At 37.0% G+C, this 22,178-nt stretch overlaps 1 protein-coding gene across 2 annotated transcripts in view; it reads right to left on the reverse strand.

The window, feature by feature from the left end:
- DROSHA (drosha ribonuclease III) overlaps positions 1-22,178 on the reverse strand; it is a 72,214-nt gene that overhangs the window by 40,710 nt on the left and 9,326 nt on the right. For both annotated transcript variants that reach the window (XM_054284941.1, XM_054284942.1), the window contains exons 6-14: positions 20,232-20,386; positions 16,776-16,856; positions 15,005-15,091; positions 14,811-14,897; positions 11,901-11,972; positions 10,260-10,341; positions 8,996-9,070; positions 5,508-5,677; positions 814-938 (exon numbers count right to left, since the gene is read on the reverse strand). In XM_054284941.1, coding sequence (XP_054140916.1) covers positions 814-938; positions 5,508-5,677; positions 8,996-9,070; positions 10,260-10,341; positions 11,901-11,972; positions 14,811-14,897; positions 15,005-15,091; positions 16,776-16,856; positions 20,232-20,386 — 934 coding nt within the window. The remainder of the gene's footprint in view (positions 1-813; positions 939-5,507; positions 5,678-8,995; positions 9,071-10,259; positions 10,342-11,900; positions 11,973-14,810; positions 14,898-15,004; positions 15,092-16,775; positions 16,857-20,231; positions 20,387-22,178) is intronic.

The raw sequence follows: 22,178 nt of genomic DNA on the forward strand, positions 1-22,178 counted from the left end.
CTCCTTCTCTACATTCCTCCCAATTCCCCCTGTATCTTAACAGGATATAAAAAGCACAGAAAAGAGCTTCCAAGCTAGGAAACACTATGTAGACATGATCCTTCAAAGCACAGAAGGAGATGATTAAGTAGGATATAGCAGTATGCAAGAAACAAACATCATGAAGTAATCAAACAGAAAATGGCTATATTATTCCTTATTAGATGTGAGACCTAAAGAGCATCTAATTAAACAATCAAGCAGCAGCTCTGAAATAAAAATCATTACTTTTGCATATGATGCTCAGCAGTACTGGTGAAGTGATTACCTGAAATCTTCTCCCTGCCAGTAGCATAAGACTCAAACAGTGATTTGAGAAATTTTAAAACATCCATTCAGGGCTGTTTAACAAAATTACCTAAATACATCCTCTAGCTCATAAATCTATATGCTGCAGACATTAGGAAGATTGGGTAACTACTTGTCCTTCTCTGCCTTCCTGTTACACTACTCTGTCTCTGAAAACCCGCCACTGGCCTCTCAGAGAAATAACATGGAGCTTGAGGAACCCCCTTTTGCTGGACGCAGAAAAGCTGTTGTCAGCTTAAGAAGTTTCATACCACACATGCATGCATATTTACTTCAGCAGATCCTGAACTATTCCAGAGTAAAAGTTACTCCTCGTATTTTCTAATTTGAAGGAGCTTGTGTCCAATACCATAAGTGCTAAGCTTTATGCTGGACTCAACTAAGCACACAACCAAACCCTATTTAGGGCACAAAAGACAACAGTAATGAGTTCCTGAACAAAAGAAAGAAGGAAAAGCATCTTACTGAGGATCTCCAGCATAACTGAGTTGAGCAGGTCGTATCCCAAAGTGCACAATAATAGGGAAAGTAATTACATCAGGATTGAATTGTTCGCGGTCTAGTTGATCAATACGAACTGAGCTGGGCTTCTAGGAGAAAAAAAAACCAAAATACAACTAAATTGACAGCAGCTCCATGGAAGATTTACTGCCTCAAGCCCACACTATCCAGGAAACATGAAGCAACAACATTCCAAACTTGGTAAGATGCACATTAAACTCATCATTAATACTATTATAAACATTTGGCAACAACAACAACTGAAACAAAGTTAATTGACCTAACACTCAAAGAAAAAAAAAAACCAAAAAGGCCTTTTAATTTAAACGTTCAGAAATTTACTATTTCCAAGAACTTGAAACAACTTTCTCTGGTCAAGCATCACACCAGAAATAAAAATTAGGATTAGCATTCTGGTGTCCAAAAACCCACATGCCTGAGCAGTTTGCTAAGATCAGTTTACCTCTCTAATTTTAGTTCATGATTTCCCAAAGCAAATAAAGGCATTATTAGATCCATTCAATCACACTGACTAAACTGCATCAAAAAAAATCTGTCACACTACTCTCAGAAAAGGCTCCTAGGCTGATGTATACAAGGAGGAATATAGTCTTGTATAATGAGGAGACTTTTGCCCTTTTAACAGTTCAAAACAGAAGTTCTTTTCATTGTTAAAAAGGACAGTGCAAAAGAAGGCAACTTCTGCTTCAGCTCTCTGAACGCAGAGAGTAAGTAATTGCTCGTCACTGTGGCAGACATGCTGCTCACAGAGCTTTTGATCACTTACCCAGCATATTTAAAAACTCAGCTGAAGGTGCACAGTTTGTCTCCAAGTAAACAACTTCTCCATTACCTGTCAAGCTGCTTTGTAATGTGCCTGCTTTCTCCCCCCTTTGCAATCAGCTGGATGGGGCCAATATATTTTGCTTGTCTTAGGTTTCAGAAAAAGGGCATTACTTCTAGTTACCTGCATCTCAGAACTTCTCATTTAGCACTGTAAAGATGCACTCAAAGATGAGTTTCGGTGTTACAGAAACAGCTCTCACCATTCTCTTCACAAAACAATAAAAACTGTGTCAAGAACAAAGCTTTTACCCTCCAAACCACCTTGGTAGAACTGTTCACAGGAATAATTTTCTGCAGGGAAAAGCAAAGTCAATTCTATATATGGCCACACTTCAACCCATTCCAAAAAAAAAAAAAAACCAACTTACTTAAATGCTTGGCTTTCAGATAAAGAAATATTTTCCAAGGGAAAATGCTTATCAGCTTCCCTTCAGACAAGATGACTGAACATAAAGTTACATCTCCCCAGCAAAAAAAAAAAAAAAAAAACAAGGAAAAAAATAAAAAAATACATTTATGTTAGTTAATAGTTAACTTACTTAAATTAGTTAATTAAAGATGATAGTTTCACAAAAAAAAAAAAAAAAAAAGAGAAAAAAGGTCTTCCCCACAACACTTCTTATAAAAAAGGATTAGAACAAAAAAAGCCCTAAAGAAAATAATGGGTAAGATTTGTACCAGACAGAATGTTGTCCTCTAAACAAGAGCTTAAAAGTCCTGCTTTTTAAGGACTAGGTTAATTTTATTTTTAGGGGGTTGTTTTTCATTTTTTTTGGAGATTGCACAAAACCAGCTTGAGAAGTTTTTGTCTCCTCATAAGTTGTTTGTTGGTTCTCCCTACTCTTAATATTAAATTAAGGAAATTCTCCCATCTCTGTACCCCTTAAAAAAGCAGCCTTGATACACCACTCCTCTGAGAACCAGGTCATCAAAATACAACTAACAGAATATTAAACAATAATTGTACTCAACATATCAATTATAATCAATACAATTAAAAAAATACAGACACAATTAGATACTTCAACAGAGGCAATGAACTACTCATAAGAGCAAAAAGGACATCTTTCCCTATGCATGTAGCAGGGTCTGTGTTAAATGTGTGACCTCAGGACTACTCAAAACCAGATTCCTCTTCATTTCCATGACAGTTCCTTGCAGTTGTCAATCAGTTACACAGCTGTTCACAGAGAGCTGACAGCAACCAGACAAAAGAACTTCTCCAAGACCAAATCACAACTGCTCCCTCACTGACAGCTATGAGAGGGGTGTAGCTGGGTTATGCTTTTTTATTTCATCATGAACACCAGCCTCCTCTCCTGTGCCCTTTCTGAAGGTTAAATGAACAAACAGCAACATACAGAAACATCAAGTAGAAATTGCACACCAGCAGACAGGATGCAAGCAAATTAGATGTTATTCTTCCAGAGCTTTCTCCCTGTGCTCTTTTAAAAGTGCTTTGATAGACTATCCAATAATCACAACCTTCTCTTTAAAGTCACATCAAAACCAAAGAAATTCTAACAGAACAGAGGCCTGTTATTTTTGTTTCCTACTCCAAATCTCATCAATCAAGTCTCTGCTGACATTAGAACAAAACATGAAATAGCATGCAGACAGTACGGAAGTATATTAATATATACATATATCTACGTAGTAGCGAGAAAACCATCAATATTTTAGGAAGAATGAAGTATGAAAGATGACTAAAATTTGTGAACTTCTAAATCTATTCCAACACAAAGTTACACTGAACTAATGAAACACCACAAATAAGCAAAATAATTTTAAATAATGCTGAAATACTGTTAGTTGTTTAAGTGGGACTCATATCCTATTATAAGTTTTTTCCCTTCTCCATATTGCACATATAAACATCTCACACTAAAAAAAAAAAAACACATAAAATCTAGATTTGATCACAAGAGGAATTATTATTTCTGAAAAGATGCTGTGCAACAAAACAAAATTCAGTGTTTTTACTTTGTTGTTTCAAGTGGATATAATTGAATTGAAGAGCTGTCATTTTCTAAAACAGTTTCATATTGTCTCTCCAACAGAACTGTTTTATCTTCAAATGCCATAAAATGCATAGGTAATAGTTTCATACTCTGTTTTTCACTTACATTCATAATCAGTCCAGTATGCTGCAATGTACAGGAAAAAATCCACAAACTAAGAAGAATGTCATTGCAATCTTGAGAGAAAAGACACGTTCTAATGATGCCATTATAACATGACACTTCAAAGCGCTACAGATTTCTTTTATGCTTACATATTTTGATGTCCACATGTCTCTAAAGACACTGCCTTGTAGAATGCAAGGTATGCCAGTAAAAAAATCACACAAGATCTCAGAATTAACGCTATGGCTCACAAATCACACTGCTTTGTACATACAGACACTGAGAGTTCTGTGACACAAGCAAGGAACACATATGCGTTCCTCCATGCTAAACAAAAAAGGGCGTTTTCAGCTAGCTGAAATCAGCATATCTTCAGCAAAATAACTGAAGTTATGTGACTGCATAGCATTCACACACTGACAATTGTGGAAAGGCTTGTACCTTGTATCACAGAAACCATAGGCAAGTTAAGGCTGTTCAGGTTTTCTAACAATTTCTATTATGGGATTCTGGTTTAGCAACCATTTTAAGCAGCTGAGGTAGAATTTTCCATAGTGAGGGTTCACGTGTGTTTCTGTATTTCATGTTTCCAGAAACAGCCTAATTTTCTTGTTGTTTCAAAAGTTTTATTTCACCCAGAATGAAATCAAGGAGAAAATTATCTGACCCACGTTATTATTAGCTTATTAAGTAGTTTAGTAATTGTATGCTGCCATACTTAAAAATGTGAACTGGAAAAATGTATTTAGCATGTCACCCTGACTGTAGTTTGGGGACAGGTTTTTCAGTTGAAAAACTAGATTCCTTCTTAGGCATGGTACCAAGTTACACTTTTTCTTCAGAAACTAAGAAGTTGTGCTATGAGCAAAGTAGGAAAATGAAGTCAAAAAAAGAAAGGTATTACTACTGAAAAAGCTGCATGTTGGTCTCAAATATTAGGTCCAAAATATGCCTCTAAGATACTCTTTTGCAAACTATACAAATACAATCCTGCAGTTTTTAGTGGACATTCATCTATTCTTGTGACCCACATTTCTTAAAAGAATAATGGGCTGAATTCACATACACACCGGAGTTGAAAGGAGCTGTGTTCAGAAAACAAGCGCTTTAAAATACCAATTGTTCCAAAAATAATAAGGCCACAGGGGTTTCAAACTAGGTACTGAAAATTATTACATGCATTAATTAACATACACAAAATTCCTCAGTGTGAGTGAGAGCAGCACAGAAACAACGTGGAAAAAACTATACGGGCAGAAAACACCTTTTCCATATTCAAGCCAGTGTTTGGACAGCACACATTAAACAGAGTTGTCAATAGGGGGTCAAAAGAGGAAGAGAAAAGTAAATAGCAAATAGTTACTATTTCTCTGGTGCTGTGTCTGGGAAAAGAGAATGAGATCATGCACATCAAAACTGTCTGAGAAACCAGGAAAGTTTTACACACATAAAATACAGCTCTTCCTTTTAACATGCACATTGAAACAGTGCCATCTGAAAATATACCCTTCAGTACAGCAGCAATTCAGGGATGGAACCACTCAATAAATTATTCTTACTGCAATCTGCAACTGCCACTGGTCACCTTTTCCTGCTCTATTTTATCCTGTAACAAACTCTCTGAAAGAAGACATGTACATGTCAGTGGACTGTTCAAAAAACCAAAAAAATTTTTATTTGTTCTACCATGCCAGGGCTGGTAACGATCATCCCTTTGCATTCTTCTGCATATTTCTGCCATTCCAGTTCTTCCCACTGAAGCATGTTGGCAATCTCCTCTTCAGGCACCAGAGCCTTACTGCATCGTAACAAGTAGAGAAGAATCTGATGCATTGAGAGTACTTCTTTTCCTCCATCTTAAAACCATAAATGAAAAAATACATATTAGAGATTCATTCCTAAAGCATGAGCATAAGAGAAAATACGCAGAACACAAAGCATTTGTATGAACAAAATAAAATGCAAAATGCTTATATGATTTGACAAATATGAAGGCAAATGTTTTACTGATGAATACTGCTCACACATAAACATAATTGCTAAATTAAAGCAGTAACAGGAATGGTGGCAAGAGGAACAGTTCCATAATACTGTAAACTTGAAGTTCCTAACTTGCCTGAATAAACTTTAAAATGAGTAAGCAGAACAATCAGATATGCTGTCCAGTTATACCTTCCTTTTCACAATTTTATCATTCTTTTCACAACAGCAGTTAAAAAGCCTTTAGGCGTTAGGCAGCTTTTTTTAAGTACACTCAAAATTTTACAGGATACTTCTGGATGGATGTAGTAAGCTATCCCTGCACGTTAAACTCATCTGTAGTGCTTACATGCCATAACTGCAGTAATGAAGACTAAAGAGCCTCATGCTGTCTTCTGTCACTAAATGAATCAAGGGCATGTGAAAATTACTTAACACCTCTGAGTTCCCAGGAAAAATGCACAGCAAAGGCTGCTTGTAATAAAAGAAGACACTGTAATCTGCCTGGCTATCTGAAGCCAGGTATAGATGTGAATATGCAAACAGGGAAGGTGAGTGATGGTTCTGACAAATCACCACTCAGTGATCATTCAGACCACTGACTATTCAAATCCACTAAGTCTGCTCATGTCAGTGAAAAGTCACTGCATGTTCCCACAATGCTTTAATTTTTGACATACATCTCTCTAATTCCCTCCCTTAATAACAGGGCTAATTTGCAGGCATTTCAGCCCCACAGAACACAAATGCTGATTTCCCTCCCTCAAGGAGCAGACACAATCGAGTCCAGTCACTGAGAATGTTCTCTCTATCACTACACCCACGCAGAGAAACGGTGACAAACCAGGAGTAAAACCTTAGAGCAATATGGGGGATGACACCACAGCACAAGGAGTGTGATCCCAGGCATGATGGAGAAGCCTTGCAGAGCTGCTGCACAACAGCAGCACTGTGTAAAATGATGTCCTCTACAAGGCATGTGAGGGACCAAGCCCTTCTCTTACTTCTGCTGGGAGTACAGCACTACTGCACAGAAATGATGACAGGCAATGGTGTAACTTGGCCTCTCAGAACAGCTAACTCACCCAAACTCCAAGATGGAATCTTAAGTGGGGAAAATACACCCCAAACCTCACTGGAAATAGAAAATACTTCTAAATAGCTACAGGAACAGATTTTTAAATGTGCAAAGTTTTCCTTCAAATTAAAGGGGGATGCCACTTACAAGACTGTTCCTTGTCAACAACTGGATTATACTCTTATGCAAGAGTAGCCCCCACACACCAATCACTACAATATAAGTTTATCCTTATCCATGGAACAGTATGTACAGGTTGCTATAGATGGCTGTGCTAAGTAAAAGTCAGAGACTCTTTCTAAATCAGAAGATGCAGTACTTGGGACCTCAAATGTGTTTTTCCTAGGCTTTTTTTCTCTGAATATATTTATCATCATAAAGACCTATGAAAATGAATACAATACAGCAACTGCTCTGCATGCTGTGAATCTCAGTAAACTGGATATGACTAGGTCAGAGCTACTCCAAGGCCTGTGTCTAAGAAAATCCACACAGAAAACCTGACACCCCAAACCTCATTATTTTTAGACAATGTTAGGAAAGTAAGAAAGAAAAAGTAGAAGGGATGGGAAATCAGCAATTCATTCCTATCTTTAAAGGGAGAGCGGATGGATGTGTGGAGATCTGATGCACCAACATCATCTTTGATTAGACTTAAGAAGTGTTCTGCAAACACACCTGAAGGAAATAGATTTCTACTCTCTGAAAATTAAAAATCTCCAAGGATACTTCAAAAAATAATCAATAAAAAATGAAAGCTTGATTAAAAAAAAACCTGTCAAAAAGATGCTAAAAGGCAACTACATATCCAGGAATATCAGAAAAAAGACATTTTTTAAAAAGAGTTAGAAGGCTGGGGACCTTAAAGAAGAAGGAGCACACATACACAGGAATACATATTACAGAGACTTATCTCTCCCTGTCAGTAAACAACCCAACAGCACAGAAAGAGCTAACTTCTAATCTAAAATAAAAAAAAAAAAATCAGAATATTAAACCCTGAACAGGAAAGCACCTTCAAGCTACACAAACTAGGCAGGACAAACTTGTTCTCATTTTGTGATGAGGTCAAGTTAATCAGCCACATGTGGCTTGATGGCTTATTTTGTAAATTGCTTCAGCAAAACCAAATCAATGTTTGCTAGCAAGCCTCAGAGCTCTGCTTCTGATTGAGTACTGTGTATCCAGGAAGGAACAACAATTAGAAATAGTCATCTAGCCATCAGTACTCTCCACAGTAACAAGCCAAAATTCATTTTGCACCAGCTATAATTAATATCCCAATAAAATTTCAAAGCCCAGACCAGAAAGCACCTCCAGGTCACAGCCCCCTTGACGAAGGCTGTTCCTTATTTCATCTGCACCCTAAATCCCACAGCCAAAACACATCCTTCTGTCCACACAACCCTCCTGGAGCAATCACCACCGGCAGGATCTCAGCAGGACATTTCCAATGGAGCCATGACATTTACATCAACTGAAAGCCTGTCCTGGTGTCTTAGGACGCGTTAAATGCCTACGTAAGCTGTCCGCTCAAAATGAGCGCACTGCTCCACATGGAATCTTGTCCTCTGCTGCCAGGCCAGGGCTGAACTGCACAGGAATGATGGCTTTTGTCTTTCACTATTTGCTACAAGGTCTAAGCTTGCATTAGGATAAAGAAACTATCAGAAAAACATGCTTGGGGGTGCCAGTGATGCTGACCCTTGCACATCAAGAACTGTGATCTAACCACATGGTACCCTGATGAGCTGGGGCCACATGAAATGTGCAAGATTAGGTAACAGCACTCCTCAAATGTCACAGCTCCATCACAAAGCATGCCAAGGAGACCCAGCACTGCCTAAAATGACTACACACACAAAAGCTGGAAGCAGGACTTAGCCTGCCCATCTGAATCCCAGTTCTGAGTAAACCATCCACATTGCCAGCAAGCATTAAAGACTTCAGGTAGAAGAACCAGATCTCTGCACTGACTGAAATATTTGACTTGCAAGAAAGGTTTTTTTGTGCAAGTTTTTCTTCTGGGGGATAGGGTTGTTTTCTGTTTTGTTTTTGGTTTTTTTATATGATTTTTAGATCTAATTTGTATAAAGCTATACAATAGAAACATTACCTGGGAGAAATCTCACAAACCGTGGCATGAAGTGGTATCTGGGACAGGAAACAGAATCATTTTCAAGTGAAGGACCTTAAATATGAAAAATATACAGAAAATTCATGACCAGCAATATATTTGCAAAAGGAGAAGAGAGGCAAGTTTGCTGCAGAAAAAAATCAATGAATGGTGATTACATTTGATAGGGCTTAAGTTTCAATCCAAAAAGTAACAAAAAAAAAAAAAAGAACAGAGAAACAACTTGTAGTGAAAGCTTCCAGAATGACAATTTAAAAGAAATGGAAATAATTTAAAAATAATACGAACCTAACAAAAAAACCCCATTATTTTAAATAAAACAGTAATAGAAAAAGATTGGTTATATAATCAATTATTATTACACTTAAGCCTTACAGGTACAAGCACATGTTTATCTTCTCCCAATTAGTGGGGTGGTTTTTGTTCACCATAACAAAGAGAACATGGAAATTTCCACAGTACTGTTTTGTGAGGTTTTGGGTTTTTTTACTTTCCTATTCATTATTTAAAGCTTTGCAAGAAAATAAAAACTAAACCTGTAAGTACCTGGTGTTAAAAAAAGAAAGAACAATCAGAAGCAGTGACAGGAGAGACAATATTGATATTAGAATATATTTAGTATATATATTTAGTATCAAACCAAAGGCTGCACAAAATCTATTAAACCTGTGTTCTCCTCTGCTTAACTACATAAAGTGCAGAGTGAAACTCCACAGACAAAGTCAAGACACCCTACAGATACTGAAATGCAATTCCTTAATACTCTCATTTCTCTTTTAGACCATTCTCCTTTGTTGCGGTCTTCGCAGAAAGAAGCATTTTCATCTTGTCAAAAGACACAAACATTCAGCTGTAGTGATAACCTTAATTCTCCACAGCTGTCTGTAGGACACTGCTTTCTGAGTTGACTGCCAAAAAGTACTGTATGAGCAACTTGTTGTTAGCTTGTAAGATAAGAGAATACTCTACCTGACACATTGACTTTCAAAATACCATGCACATGATACTCTGTAATATTAAACATGCAGTAATATTCACTGTTTGATTAAATATAAAAGTTCTTGATCAAGGCAGAAATTCAGTTTATTTGTGAGACTACAGCGCCAAGTTTGTGCATTTTCATTGCAACAGCTCACACTACTGAACTCAAATTTCATCTTCTTGAAGAATAGATGAAGTTTGTCCTTCTCATGGAAAACAAGTTACATTGCTATTTTGAGGACCCTCTCAAAGAGAACACTACCTTTAAGATTCCAGTCATACAATTCCAAAATATCTTTGAATAGATATGAAGAGAACAGTTCAAGGCCTCTCACACAAAAATTCTGGGGAAACAAAAAAATAGAATAAAACTATAAATATATAATACTGTAATACAAATAATGCCATTCATATATAGTTAAATAAAACACAATAAAAAAACCCCAGTGTCTTCATATCTGCCAACCACTAGTTACTGGGCTCTGGAATATTGCTGAGTACTGATTTATTTGTGATCATCTACTCTAATGTAGCACAGTGGTCTCTTCAAGAAAGCATTGTCAAGAAAGAATGGTATTGAACCCTTTTTACTCAATGTCCAAATCAACAGTATAGGCAAAAATTATAAATCTGCAATAATATGCCAAGCACTAAAAATTATAAATCTGCAATAATATGTCAAGCACTAAAATCCCTTCCACCTGAGCAAGCTAAGCAGAAGAAACATTTCTGAGAAATATTCTTTTTCATAGTTCACTTTTTCCCACATGCTCATAATAAATATTTATAAATCATGATCTGTGGTATCACGATCACTTCCATAGCAAGTACAACACAAACTGAGGATTATGGCCTAAACAGCCAACAGAAGAAAAAGAAAAAAGATGAAATGGGGAAAAAAACCCCAAAACCAGATTATTTTCATCAAGTGAAGAAGTGGCTCCTTCAGCGAATGAACATATAAACTTTCCTGAACAAACAGAATCAGGCCAGATTGACATAAAGTGTGCATGTATGATATCGGCTGTAAATTCCAAACTCCACATCATATTCTCTTTCAAAAATCATTAGTAAAGACAGTCTGCAAATAATGCTGTAGCCATTTACCTAGAAGTCCTCCCAAATGGTGACTTCCCTATTTTGCTTGGTGGCCATTTGTTGTTTCAGTTCAACAAGATCTGCAGACAACATAATACATCCACTAACAAGAAATTAATTCTTTGATCACATTGTTCTTTCTGAGGCATTTCAGGGCTGTTGCACAAATTTAGATGTCATTGAGCAACAGAAAAGGGGATAACTAGAAAGAAAAATGTAAATATATCTGACTAAATTAAATACTGATCCAATCTTTGTAGTAAATATGCAGGGGTGCCTCTGTACACACTGTTCCACTGCAGCAATTTACTTCTCAAACTGGCTCCACCAGGCATTAATTAGTAATAAAAAACCCACCACAAACAGATTATAAACTCAATGTGCTTTGTTTGTATCCACAGGAAATTTGTTTTGGCAACAGCTTATATTAAGTACTGATAAGCAATCTTCAGAGCTTCAAACTTCTGATTAAGCTTCAGCTCTGCCATTGTCTCATGCAGTCCTGGCAAAGGAGTACCTCCACAGGCCTTATTTTTGTCAGATGTAAGAGAAGGGTAATGCCTACTTCAATTTACAGATTTTGCATATAACTTAAAATGAAAGGAACCTATGATATAAGCACTTCTTATTGTTTGATTTTAATATATGATAGCCCAGGCAGATGGATTTATGCTAGTACTTATAAATTCAAGTTCTGTTTCAGCCACTCGCTCAGAACAAAGCCAGTCTCTTAAGATCTCACAAGGTGGGACATTACCAACAACTCATAACCTACTCTCACTTTTAGACTAATTTTCCATCTTACCTCAGGCATCATCTCCTCAATGAAATGAATTGTATAGTCAATGTTAAACCTGATTACTTTGCATAGAGGAATCTGGATGAAAAGAGAAAATTTTCAGCATTAAAAACTATACAGCAACAAATGTGTTGTTAACACAATTTTGTATGCAAAGGTACTACTGTCTGCTGAAAAGGGCCCTTACTAAAACAGCTGCTCTGGGGGATCATGCAAAGACAAGAACACAAGCACACGTAAAGGGAGCACTAGCTCCAGCCTTCACCTCAATAATGAAACACAGGAGTGATGGTGAAGGAAAGTTAAATAATGCCATCTGCTGGAGATGAAATTTTCTTTGGGAGGAAAAGTACACATGTAAACCTCAGTAAACCTCTATCTTCTCTCAACTGGATATTTGCAAGTGAATTTGTTTGTGACACGGCATGTCAGATTGATAGAGTGTTCTGAAAGCAAGGTGTTTTTAGCACACTGTCAATTGTGTCAGCTGTACTGTCTTAAAATGCAGTTTCAAGTCAAACGTTATAGCTTAGGAATGAATTGCAGTTTTATACTAAATTCATGCCATAAATATTCTCAACTTCTTCTGACTAGCTAGCAAGACAAACATTTAATTCCTTTTTCACCTTTTTACAGTCCATAATTTGATGAAGGTGCTTCATTTTTTTAATGGGATTTTCTGAGGAAAAAAGCTAAATTCCTAAAAGAGTACAAAAATGCTTAATTTTCCCTTACACATCTACAGCTCTCACTGGCCTCAAAAGTATGAAAGAATGTTAGAACAATTCCATGATCTGCGAAAGTGAAGCAACCCAAGGTTATTTTACATTTATAAGCACACAAATAAATATCTGAACAGTGCTGGGGTTGCAATAAAATCAATGTACATAGCTTAAGTGCAATATTCTGCTTGCATCTTCTTACAGCCCACTGTCAAACATTACACTATTTTGTCTACAAACATATATTGATATCTAAAAAAATCTATTGACAGATTGAGAAATTACAAAGCTGCACCAAACAAAATTGTATTTCTTACAATTTGATAGAGTATTATATGTGAATACAAAACCCTCCTAAAACCTTGGAAGCTAAATATACCATTTAGAATCTGAGCAGATGAAAACCTGTCACACTTAAATCAGTGAGGCTTTAAAAAAAGCACAGATTGTTTACTTAGTTCCTAACACATAATTTAAACTAGAAGCTGAATACTTTAGAGAAGTGACCACAACTAAGATCCCCTTGAACTGGAGTTCCATGTACACAAGCAAATACACATTAAAGGAGCACATGGTTGGTACTGTAAAACTGGTTTGGTATTTAAATATAAAAATTTTTTTTTCTACGACTGTACTAACCATTTTCCTAATACCTGAGCTGCTCAATTATTACTCAGTAACAACAGTAGAAATTCAGTAATAACCCTAATTATGCAAACTTAAGATTACATACTACAGATATTGATGTTGGTGTTCAGATCTCTATTTTTACTACCTTTTGCTCTATTTTACCAAATATGTTCTGAAGTGTCCCTCAAAGAGCAGGTTTTATGTTGTATGCCAAAATCATCTCATGTCATCAAGGGATTCCTTCCAAAGGGCTTTATATCTGTTATTAACAGGAACTGGCACCACAGTGTGGCTTTGTATTCAACTCTGTCAAAAAGAATCATTTGTAGCTGATCACTTCCCCTATCTGGAAATGCATGTGAACATGCATTTCACAGTAAGCTTAACAGCTTCACCAACTACTCATATCAAAGAAGAGTTTTCCTTGTTGCCTCTGTATTGAAGATTTCCATAACTATCTGCCTTCCTGTCATACAGTAGACACAAAAATTTTAAAGATAAGGGGATCTCTTTATTATTTAATGTGAGTAAAACAAAACTGCTCCTTTTTGCTCATTTGCAAAGTGAAAACATAAAGCCTTGAGATAAATTTGCCTTGAATCCCGAGGCTGAGTTAATGCTACTGGGTAGCAGTGCTTCCCATTGCCATGCCAGAGGCTGAACTCCACTCCCTCATTGACTTCTCAGCAAGACTCCCTTCCCCTGACCACCAGAAGTGAAGGGTTATCATATCCATTGTGTAAGCAAACTGTTCCATCCTGTGTTCGTAACCATTCTTACACTGAGTTGTGGCATTGGTGATGTAGCTAGTAATAGGTATAACAACTACAGAAACTAACACACTCTGAACTTTTTGAGAAAACCTTGAAATTACCAAGATGACAAAAAAATCTTCAAGTGTACTGAAATTAAGAATCTGCATATTTTCCATTCATGTTTGGCTAACTCAGCTTATATTGAAAGCAAGGCAGTTGGGTACCAATTTTCTTGTTACATGTGCTTTCAAAAGACAAAATTAAAAACCTGTACATATCTACAACTTTTACAAAAGATTGTAACTTGCTAGATCCCGAAGAAGCTGAACAGCTGTTACAAAGTATTGGATACATCTCAGTAAGTTTTTTAAGAGAGAAAACCCTTTAGAGTGGATGTCTGAAAAATTTCATTTGTCACTTAAAAGGAAAACCTTTTTTTGTTGCTATTGCTATTTTTTTAAACTTTGCCTACTTAATAAACCCACTCAGCCAATTTAAATCCAATTAGCAGTCTTGGAAAGTTCTCCCATGGTTTAGTTCACTTCCAAACTGTGAAACACATAAAAACATTTCTTCGATGCACATCACAGCTTCAGTCACAGTTCAAAGACACTGCCTACCACAATCAGTCAAGACAAAACCTGAGATTCATTAGCACAAGTATCTTTCCCCTGTACCCAGTGCTAGTAAGATGTTTGTAGCATACATGTATTGTTGTTAGAGAGATGTTTTGCTTCAGGAGAGAATGAGCACCTTCTAAAGAAATCCCCTGTTTGAAACTTGAAGTATGTAGCAATGGCCATACTTACGTTTGTCAGGGGGGCATGTGCAAACATGGAGAACCCTTCAAAGATATATTCATGGTCATCATACTCAATAACAGTAGGTCTGTCTGTCTTAAAAAAGCAAACAAAACCACCAGGGAGTAAGCAAGAAGCAGTATGACTTTTGTCACAGAAAACAAAATCAAAGTCCTAGTTTGAATTATTTATAAAGTACTTACTAAGAAATTTGTGGGAGGTGACACAGTAATTCGGTAGTGGTACAGCCTTCCAGCATTGTTGGTCATGGGACGACATGGTTTAATGGGCTTAAAGAAAGAGATAAGTAGAATTATGTGTAGAGTCAAGGCAAATTTAGATTAAAAGAGAGAATAAAGCATTTCTAATAACCATGAAATATGCATTAGGAAAAATTAAATAAAAGCAGGTAGTCATAATTAAGCATTCTGGGAAGGAGGAAAGTGTGGCCTTTTCTCCATTTTCACATTAACAAATATTTTTAAAGTTATTCAAAAGCAAAAAAGGTTTTTGTTTTTTTTTTTCATTTAACTCTCCATCTCTCTTACACAGAACAGTTAGCTGTTCCAGACTGATTTCCCCTCCTATATAAATCTTTTTCAGGAAACACATTTTAAAAGCGCACAAAGAGGAGCCTGGACATCACATGAGAAGATCTCAAAGTACATCATCAAGATAGACAGGTATCAGCTCATCTGCTTGGGGGAAATCTGAGACCTGAAGAGATTAGTCTATCATCACAGAGGTGGCTCTGGTAATGCCACTCTTATCTCCCAGGTTGTAATGCTTCACTTTGAGATCCAAAGGCAGCCAGACACTTGTGATTTCGTGTTTCCTTCCAGCTTGTTCTGAAACAGTCCTGTGTAAAAGACCTAAACCCCTCAACAGTCAGACAAAATCACTTTTTCATATGCCCTACATACATCTTGTGGTTCAGAGGCTGCCACCAGCCTGTTTGGAATACACTAGGAAAAAGAATAAAACGACTGCAGTGAGCAGGGTGCTCTTCTGAACTGCAGGACAAAAGCTGGCCGGTGGTGATGGCAAGACAGCTACACCACTACGCTGCTCTGGCAGTAAGGAAGGTGGTTCTTAAGCCCCAAAAAAAGCTTCTCACAGCTTCAACAAGGCAGCTGCAAACAAGCTAGCTCAAAAGTAGGCAGTTCCACCTACTGGACACTGTGAAAAGCAGTATATCCAAGAAGATTTTGTGAAACCTGGGATTCTCAGATGGCATTGTTCCAGGGAGCAGCTGCCTTCATGCAGCAAGTTTTATATATAGTAGTTTTCGCCTCCTAAATTTTGTTCCTTTTCTGCAAGAACCCTAGATGCAACATGGGGAGGAACAGATCCTGAACTGGAGAAATTTATAGTAAGCTTCAGACCAAAGTGAATTTTCTGAATTCAAATAATTCACAGAAACGTTCATAACTCCTTAACTGCAGACAAACAAACAATTGTTTCAGTAAATATATGTAAGAAGGCCAACTGAAAAATAAAATTTTTCAAGAAAAACTATGAAGATAAGCAGTAAAGCCTACATGCTAAGGCAAGAATTCCTCCTGACAAGCCTCCTGCTTCTTTCAGCAGCAGAATTACTATTTACTTTTCTTTTAAAGCAATCACTTCACAAAGTGGGCCCTTCACAACACATTCATCCATTTGAAGATAGCAGATCTTTGATCACAATTCTTTTCTATTAACACAATCATGTTTCAGAAACTCAAAAAAAAAACCCCAAACAAACCTAAAACTAAACAAACACAGGCAAAAGTTTTCTGTATTTCCAGGTGGATTTCATTACCAGTATTATATTATAAATATGAGGTTATGCAACTAAGTGATTTGAAGCTGCATAAGAGGTTTTTTTCACTCAGCCCATAAATCGTGGGAAAACCCCCTCAAATCAACCCAAGCAGGAGTATACAGCTGCAAGTTTGTATTCATAATTGCAATCCTTAGAATTACTAATACCTCTTCACCAGGATAAATGCCATGTCTTATTCCTGTTCGCCGGGCTTTAGCACTGCATTTGCACAAAGGTCCATCATTCATCTGTCAAAAACAAAATAGGATTCTGGTTTATTGAAAAGTGGTTTTGGAAAAGTATGTTGGTTTTAATGCCCTGAGTGCTGATGCTTCTAAAAGCCTGTCATGCTTAGATTAAGTGGATGTTCTTAAGCCAATAAAACCAAAAACACTGAGGTATAATACACAGCAGCATCAGAACTCCATCACTGTTTCAGAAGCACAAGATGGGAAAACATTCACAGCAGAATTCTACCACCCTGCTATAATATACCTCTTTTCCATTGCTTATACACAAACAGCATGCTGACTGCCTAAAACAGAATTCAGGTCCTAAACATGCATGTGTCAATATTTACATGCTGAATTCTCCCTATTTAAACAGTTCCACTGAGTTCTCTGATGGAAAAACCAATCCTCGACTAAGCCCTCTGCCATGGAACATGGCTATCCTCTAAAATGCAGGCCATTCAAGTATTTCACTTGGTGCTTTAAAGAACTGATGGGAACACTTCAAATCCATCCTGTGAAAAGATCAGTAAAAAAGATAAAAGAGGAAAAAATACCACTTGAGTATTCTGTATGGGTGCATCAAGTGCCTATACCAAAAAGGGCCAATGCAATACATCATAAAGCTGGTGTCTTTCTTTTCACTTTTATGACAAAGATCAATGCAGACTATCAACTACTGCAACAGCCTTAAGCTTTCTGCTCTAACATTATGCTCATTGCAGAAATCCAACATAAGAAGCCCAGAAACAAACCAGAAAAGCAAATTAAGTTCCCAACCCCAGTTTTTAATCAAAGCCTGAATCCAAGAAGTTAAACTTTGTTGCACACATCTTTTCATTAAAAATCCTTCCTTAGGATTTTTTCCTTCTGAGAAGCTGAGAGGCCTCAGAAACAAAATGTAAACAATGACTATCTGCTGCTATGGAATGCAACAGGTGGATCTGTGATTGGCCTCATGTGGATGTTTGGAATTAATGGCCAATCACGGCAGAGCTGGCTCTCTTTCTCTTCAAGCCACAGACCCTTGTTATTCATTCCTTTCTATTCTTAGCTTAGTTGGCCTTCTGAGATGAAACCTTTTCTTCTATTCTTTTAGTATAGTTTTAATGTAATATATATCATAAAATAATAAATCAAGCCTTCTGAAATATGGAGTCAAATTCTCATCTCTTCCCTCATCTCAAAAACCCTGTGAACGCACAGTCACAAAACTTCTTTTAGCCTTAGAGAAAAAAAAAACCAAACAAACAATAAACTTGCAATGCAATAGAAAAACCAGCAGAACTTTCCATTCAGACAAGTAGTCTGAAAACATAAACAGCATCCACAGTGGGGCTAAATGGCATCATCACATGTTAGATATAACATGAAGATACCACAGGAAGGAAGAATCACAAAACCACTGTCATTGTTAGCTTTAGGCAGCTGGGATACGGATGCAACATTTAAGTTTTGATGTTAACGTCAGTTTCTTCAGACTGGCACAATGCATATGTGCAAAGGAGTATAAGAAGCAGGACACTTCCCTACTCCTTTGAAAACTTAGTCACACAATCTTAACAATGGGGTGACGTGACAAGTTGCTGTTCACACAGTTTTTCCCATACTCTGAGACCCTCGAGGAAAGAACAGGTTCAAAGAAATAGAGTCATGCTCATAGGCAGAGGCATCTTTCTCACTGGCTTGTACTGCAACACGACAGAAGAGAATTAAAAAAGCAGTCAACAGCTAATTGCTCATCATTGCTCCAAAACCAAGCACCCACTGAGGCTATTTAAAAAATCATCACATATTTCTGAAAATTGTCATCCTTAATTCTTAGAACTGCTCCGCACAAATACAGCCTCTGTTATTTCAAATGCACAGGTCAACACTGAGAGAGATGTGAAGCACCTGTAAAGCCCAAGACTTGAGAAGCAATCAGATACATATCTATCTTGTCCCCAACAACACTGCTCATAGAAAAAAAAATGCAGAGATTGCAGAGGGTCATCATGAATTGATGGTAAAATGATGGTGAGAGATCACAAATTTACATAGGCAATGCCTTCTCTGACCAACAGAGCAACACAAACAAGCAGATCACATTTGTAAGGCAAAAGCCACTGTGGAGGCATTGAATTTAACAATTTATTTTCTGGAAACTCTCAGCACTGCTGGAGATTATCCAAGTTAACAAACAAGCTTCTCAGATTGAAGGGTTGGGAAGATCCATCCCACAAATCTAGTTCCATGTCAGATGGTGTACCTGTACATGTCAGAGTGCATGGCAATCATTCCTGTTTTATTTATTGACAGAAAGCAGACAAATACCTATGAAAACTTCATAAAATGTTTTCAAATAACATCTACACAGAAATAGTACAGCACTGACAGGCTCACCATGATTGATTTTAGCCTTTTCAAGAAAGATCAAGAGTCAGTCTCAAGAAAGTTTTTGGTAAAGTACGTTTTTCAGCAGGAAATTCATATACCAAACATTCCTGTATCTATTCCTTCTACAGCCATTTCCCTTTTTTTCTGCTAATATTCTTCACAGAACATTACTTTCAAGTGTGCCCAAGAGCTACGTAATTTTTTCTGTTAAATATCTGAACAGTTTGCTAATTTTGTTTTCCATACAAATAAAAACAGCTAGCTATGCTCAATCATTTTTCTAACTAGAAGCATAAATATGAATCTGTAATAGAATATTCAACAGACTTTTGAATTACCACAGTGGCAATATGCATTCCAGTATCTCTTCACATTATGATTTGTTGCATGCTAAACTCATACATCCCACAAAGTGACAGAAAAATAAATTTCCTGAGGTGCCACATGAAATAAGAGAATAGATTGTAAAATACTTAAGTAAGAAAGATGAAGAGAGTGGATTTGCAAACAAAAACTACTCTTCTATGCAATGTGTACATTCAAAACAGCACTTCATGAGCTCAGCAATTACATTTAATGAGAACTACAATCTCCATGCAATTACAAAAGAACCATTAGACAAGAAATTAGAAGCATTAACTGCATATTTAAAACATTATTTATCATTATGAGCCAAGAGCTTAAGGTGAAAAATTTGTAAAGGATGTAAACACATTGCCTTTTCTCCAGTTGTGTACCTTTATCTCAAGGCTAAAAGGACAGCATTAGCACATTGTTAGCATTCAGCTTTTATTAACGCTGTCAGACATAATTCCAACTGAATAATCCCCAGGATTAATTAGCTGGAACCACACTGTTGAAATCAAAAGTGAAGTGCTTTGAAGATGAGAGAGAAAAGGGAAAACAGGGGTAAAGAAAGCATTTTGAAATGCACTCTGCATGTTTGACAACAAAATTTTCAATGTATTGGGAGAATGACCTTTGGACACCCAGTACTTTTCACTCACACCCTACCTGTCCTGGATCATTGTACCACAATTCCTCATGGAGACGATCAGGGTGTGCTTTTTTACGCTTAATTTCTGCAATGACGTCAATAACATCCGAATCTGAACTGCTGGAGCAGCTGCTGTCATCTTCGGAGTCACACTCTGACTCACTGGAGCTCTCTGATTCACACAGAAGAAAGAAAGATGGCTGAAAAACACTTCCACATGCCCTCTTCTCCATAGCAATGTACTCTCTATCACGAATTAAAGTCTGGAGTTAACATTAAAAAAAAAAAAAGAAACAAAAAAAAAAAAAAAAACCTACCCAAAAACCTTGAACTCAATATCTCTAATCTCCTGTGGTACCGTGGAATGACTCCCTTTCTTTTGCATGTAATTGTAGTCACTCATTTCCACAGATATCCTCAGCTACAATTTAAATAAATGCCTTCCTAGCAAAGACATTTACCAGTATGCAAGTAAAGCTTATTTTATTCTTGGAATAAAATGCAAAGTTTCTTCCATTTTTTAAGTTTTGACATCAGAGCAAATATATTACTATTCAAATACTGTGAAACTGTGGTTTCAAAGTACACATTTTTACTGAACATAAGACTCTCCTTAGTTGAAAGAAAAAGGAGAGAGAGAAAATGAAAGAGCATCACTAGGAAAATGTGTCCCTTTTTTGTTTTCAAAATGTATTTTTACAGTTCATAATTTGGCATAAAATACATCCTTGGAACACATGGTCTACATAGGCCATCTATGCCCAGCTGAAATAGGTTCCTCACGAAGTGCGCACGTATATTCATACAAATAACTTAAATTTCAAAAGTTTCTGATATACATCTGATTAATACTGATGTCTATTTTCAGGTGCAAAATATGCATGGAACCTGTGAGAGTAAGGTGGAGTTTCAAAAGACTAACACAGAACTTTTCAATGTAATGTATGGAAATTATGCAATCATAGTATGGTTTGGGTTGGGAGGAGCCTTAAAGACTGTTCAATTCCAATCCCTTTGCCATGGAGAGGGATACCACCCCCTAGACAAGGCTGCTCAGTGCCCCATCCAGCCTGGCTTTGAACATTGCTAGGGACAGGACACCCATAACTTCTCTGGACAACCTGTTCCACTGCCTCACTGTCCTCATAGGAAAGAATTTGTTCCATCATCAGCCTTTCATGATCCAAATGCGTTCTTGAAGGGCACTGCTATCCCACTGCAACACATGATTGCTGCTAACACAAGCCAGAACAGAGACAGCCTTTAATGAAGTACAAAATAAGACAAACTACTAGACACGACATGGCTGTAGGAGAAGCTGGCATCGACACCAACTCAGCCCAGGGGAACAGCGAAGACATAGAGCCTGAGGGTTCTCCAGAAAGAGAGGAAAAAGAAAATGCAGAAGTTGCCCTTGGCTCTATCATATTTTAGCCTGGAGCAGCAGGCTTTCTTCCTCAGAGATCTAAGGAATAAGGGATTTACACAGGTATGTTGAGTGTAGCAGCCATATCCTTGATTCATCCACACATAAAAAAACACCTAAAAAACCCTACAGCTAACTTTGCTAGAGATTCTTGAAGGAGTTTAAATATACGCAAATTCACTCTTCAAAAAGATGTGAAGAACTCCTTTACAAAAGTAAGTCCACATTTTATTTCATCTGTATTTAGTTTTTTTCTGTCCTCTTCACTGCATCTTTTTATACCATCAGCATGTAACCATGTAATTATGCCTGTATTTTAGCTTTGGAATTTTTGATATGCAACTTTTTAATGAGTTACTAAGATGAGACCTGAGAGTTTGAAGCAGCTCACCTGGCCAACATGAAGCAATACCTAAAAAACAAACCCAACAGAGCATCTAAATTATCATGATATGCCTACAAATTTCTTGAACTAAAGCAACTGACTAAAAAACACACTATGAAACACTAAAATGCTGGAAGTATGAAAAGAACAACA

Source organism: Melozone crissalis, unplaced genomic scaffold, assembly GCF_028551555.1.
Source record: "Melozone crissalis strain CALT ecotype California unplaced genomic scaffold, PUWL_Pcris_2 ptg000042l_1, whole genome shotgun sequence".
NCBI lineage: Eukaryota > Metazoa > Chordata > Aves > Passeriformes > Passerellidae > Melozone > Melozone crissalis.